The sequence below is a fragment of the Hakea prostrata genome, chromosome 7 (genome assembly GCF_041222555.1).
Source record: "Hakea prostrata isolate BN-2017 chromosome 7, UWA_Hpros_2, whole genome shotgun sequence".
Taxonomy (NCBI): Eukaryota; Viridiplantae; Streptophyta; class Magnoliopsida; order Proteales; family Proteaceae; genus Hakea; species Hakea prostrata.
In genome coordinates, this window is record NC_142606.1 from 31,805,479 (window position 1) to 31,809,319 (window position 3,841).

At 46.7% G+C, this 3,841-nt stretch overlaps 1 protein-coding gene across 1 annotated transcript; it reads left to right on the top strand.

Annotated features, from left to right (window-relative positions):
- The first annotated feature begins 756 nt into the window (after positions 1-756).
- LOC149010898 (uncharacterized) lies at positions 757-2,824 on the top strand. The gene is made up of 3 exons (XM_089162499.1): positions 757-1,786; positions 1,907-2,037; positions 2,142-2,824. Exons 1-3 carry the CDS (start codon positions 757-759, stop codon positions 2,220-2,222), a joined length of 1,242 nt encoding a protein of 413 aa, XP_089018625.1. The 3' UTR covers positions 2,223-2,824.
- Positions 2,825-3,841: the final 1,017 nt, after the last annotated feature.

Genomic DNA, 3,841 nt, shown 5'->3' on the forward strand with positions numbered 1-3,841 from the left:
TGATTATTAAATATTATGTATGTTTGTATCAGGAATTCAGATTCAGGCACAAGCTTTTGAGTTTTGAGTTGGAGATTCAGATAGAAACACAATGTCTGACATAGCTTGGCAGCATGGTAAGCCTCTGACAGATGATAGGAAAAAGTCAGAGTGTAAATATTGTTTGAAAAAGATTGGATCAGGTGGGGCCACTAGACTAAAGATCCATCTAGCGGGAGGGGACCGCAATGTGGTTGGATGCCCCAATGTCCCTTATGAAGTTAAAGTGGCAATGGCAAAGTATGTGAAAGGAGGGCAAGAGAAGAGGGCACAAAAGAAAGCAAAGAGGGATCAGTTCGAGGCAGCATGCTTAGAGGAGGTGGAGGTGGGAGAGACAAATGTGGATCCAGATCCAGCTGATGCATCATCCCCGAGAGGCGAGAGATGGAGAGAGTACTCGGGATGAGTAGGGAGTCTTATACACTCGATGAGATCGGGGAGGACACGAGAGAGCCGTGGGTGCGGGGTCATCCGGAGATCCGGATGTTGGGAGGGCAAGTGGAGGCAGCTCCGGTATGAGGAGGAGCAGTACCGGAGAGTCGGTTCCATTACCAAGGGCCCCACGATCACGACCTAGTGCCACATCTACGCTTCTAGACCCATTGAGGCCGATCCGATGTGCAGATACTACGCACCGATCCCGACTTGTTTGCGAGGCCACGGTCAAAACAGAAGAAATTAAAGCATATGTGGGGTAATGTGAAGGACAAGGTGGGGATGGCCTTTTCTAAGTGGGCATTATATCACGGTGTTCCGGCAAATGCTGCACGGGGGCCTTATTATACGGCGATGGTGGATGAGATCAGTGGTGCTGGACGTGGGGTGGTTGGGCCAACCCCATATGAGATATATAATGTATATCTCCCACGGCATAAGGAAGAGTTGAAAGCCTACATTGATGGCCTTAAGCCAATGTGGATGCACTATGGGGTGACAGTGATGTGTGATGGTTGGACTGGTCCCACTAGACAGTCTATCATCAATTTTATGTTGAATTGTGATGGGAGGACGGTGTTCCTCAATGTCGTTGATGCATCCGGTCACAAGAAGGATGCAAAATACATATATGGGTTGTTGAAGAATGTGGTGAAAGAGGTTGGAGTCGAGCACGTGGTGCAAGTTGTGACTGATAATGGCGCCAATTTCAAGAAGGCTGGGATGAAGTTGATGGAGGATCCCAGGTATAGGCTCTTTTGGACTCCTTGTGCGGCACATTGTATTGATTTGATGCTAAAAGACATGGGGGAAGTCAAATTTGTGAAGAATGTGGTTCAGCGGGCTCGAAATGTGACCACATTCGTATATAACCATGGATTTGCTTTGGATATGTTGAGGAGGACATGTGGTGGTGATTTGGTGAGGCCTGGGGTCACAAGATTTGCCACAAATTGGATTTCCTTGAAGAGTTTTCAGAAGAAGAAAGCCCAACTACGTGCTATGTTTGCATCTGAAGGCTGGTTTGCTTGGCCCCAATCAGAATCACCGGCAGGGAGAGCAGCACGGGCTACCATATCCAGTGATAGCTTCTGGGCAAATCTAAGAGTTGTTATCAAGCTTCTAGACCCTGTGGTGACAGTCTTGAAGTTGGTAGATCAACAAAGGAAACCAACTTTACCACATATATGGGCTGCGGTTGAGATGATGAAGGAGATGGTTAACAAAGTCTATCCTAGGGGCAACCAGAAATTCCTTAACATCATCCAAGAAAGGTGGGAAAGGCGGTTGAAACATCCATTGCATTTGGCTGGTGAGTTGAAAGTTATTAAAATTTTCAAGTTATTACTTAAATACTTAATTGTTAATAACGTAATACTTATTATGTAGTTTTATAGTTTCTTACCATCTCATTTGTTGGCTTGTTTGATAGCCTATTATTTGAACCCCATGTACCACTACAGTAAAGAACTTGGGATGAGGACAGATTTGATCCGGGCAGTCCATGAAGTAGTGGAAAGGTTGGAACCGGATGCGACAAAACAAGCATTAATTAATAATGAGGTAAGACTGTAAGTTGTGACTTGTGAGATGACTAGTAGTCTAGTACTTAAGAATTAGGCTAAATACTTGTTTCTTATTACTAACTTTGTAATTATTTATCGCAGTTAAAGGCTTTTAGAGATGCTACTGGTAGCTACGGTCGCTCAGTCACTATTCAGGCTAGGGAGAACACTAGTCCTGGTTAGTCACTTAGTCAGTTAGTCTAAGTCTTAGATGCTCGATTTGAGTTTTTGACACAATTTATTTTTACTATTATTAATTAGGTTGGTTATGTTTCTTGCAGCTGAGTGGTGGCTGCAATACGGGTTAGACTCGGAGTACTTGATTAAGATTGCAGTTAGAGTGCTCTCCCAGACATCTTCTGCCACCGGCTGCGAGCGTAACTGGAGCACATTCAATCTGATACATTCTAAGAGGCGGAACCGTTTGGGGGTGAAGCGGCTGGAGGATCTTGTATATGTTCATTATAATATGAGGTTGAGAGAGGAGCACATTAGGTTAGGTCAAGAGCAAGGTAATGGGGATAAGATTGAGTTGGCTGACATCTTTGCCATAGATGATGATGAGGAGGAGTACCCCCTATTTGAGTGGGTCAGAGAGCCATTATTGGATGAGGCGGGAGGTCGACCCAGCAGTCAGATTGCACGAGAGATGGGAGCTGATGTTAATGAGTTCTTGGCCACAGAGGGGAGAGTGCACACTGAGCCTAACCGTCCCTTTGTACCACACCCTGGTGCATCCAGTGTCAGTGAGGATAATATTATATGGTCAGATGATGATGATGATATTACTCGGCCACCCGCTAGTCGGGCACGGGATGATGCGGCGATGATGATGATGATGGACTTGGTAGTGGCCCTAGTGGGAATGACGGTGGGAGTGATGATGATGATGATGATAATGATGGTGGTGGTGGTGATGATGATGATGGTGGTGACGGGCCAGCTGATCAGGATTCAGCTGAACCACAGGAGAGACCACCACCAGAGCCAGCAGTTGAGAGTCAGGGACATGGAGGTCCATTAAGATTCACGGGGGAGAGTCAATTCACCCATGCTACCCAGGATGTCGACCACGGTGCAGGTCGTAGTTCCACTTGCAGTCGGAAGGGGAAAGGGAAAGGGAAGCACCATGGACATGGGTATGAGGATGACACTTCATCGTACGGGTCTTACAATCCCATTGAAGTGAATAGCTTGGCGGGCTCCATAGGATCTATGAGTCTAGATGAGTCAAGAGGCTCCACTGTCGGATACCGGATACCGGCAACAGCTGATCCCCACTCGTACGAGAGCGGTGCTGCATCTTCTTCTGGGCCTTATAGTAGTGCATCTTATGGTCAGGGGTTTCCTCAGGATTATGGAGGACATACGGTAGTGGAAGTGGAACGAGGGTAGGATGTATTATCCAGCGTCGATGGGAGGACGGTATATGTGCATAGGGGTGCAACTTATACGAGATGCTGATTCGGGGGCACGAGATGTTTGTGGAGCAGATCTTCGGGGTGCAACCCCAACCCATACCCCCGAGATTCATCAAGAAGGACTTCCCTATCCTTATTGTGCATTCCCTCGGATCGGATATCTTATGCATGTTGATGACCGGACCTATAGAGCTGCGGTTGTCGATTACCTCGACAACCATAGGCATCACATGTCATGGGATGTCTATGTCCGTTGGTCAGAGGAGAGGATGTCACAAGCACAGTACTACTCAAGTCACGGGATGGATCCGCCGAGGCACTCCTATTGGCACTGACTTAGTGAGTTGTACTTCCCATTTTATTTTTATTACTAGTTACATT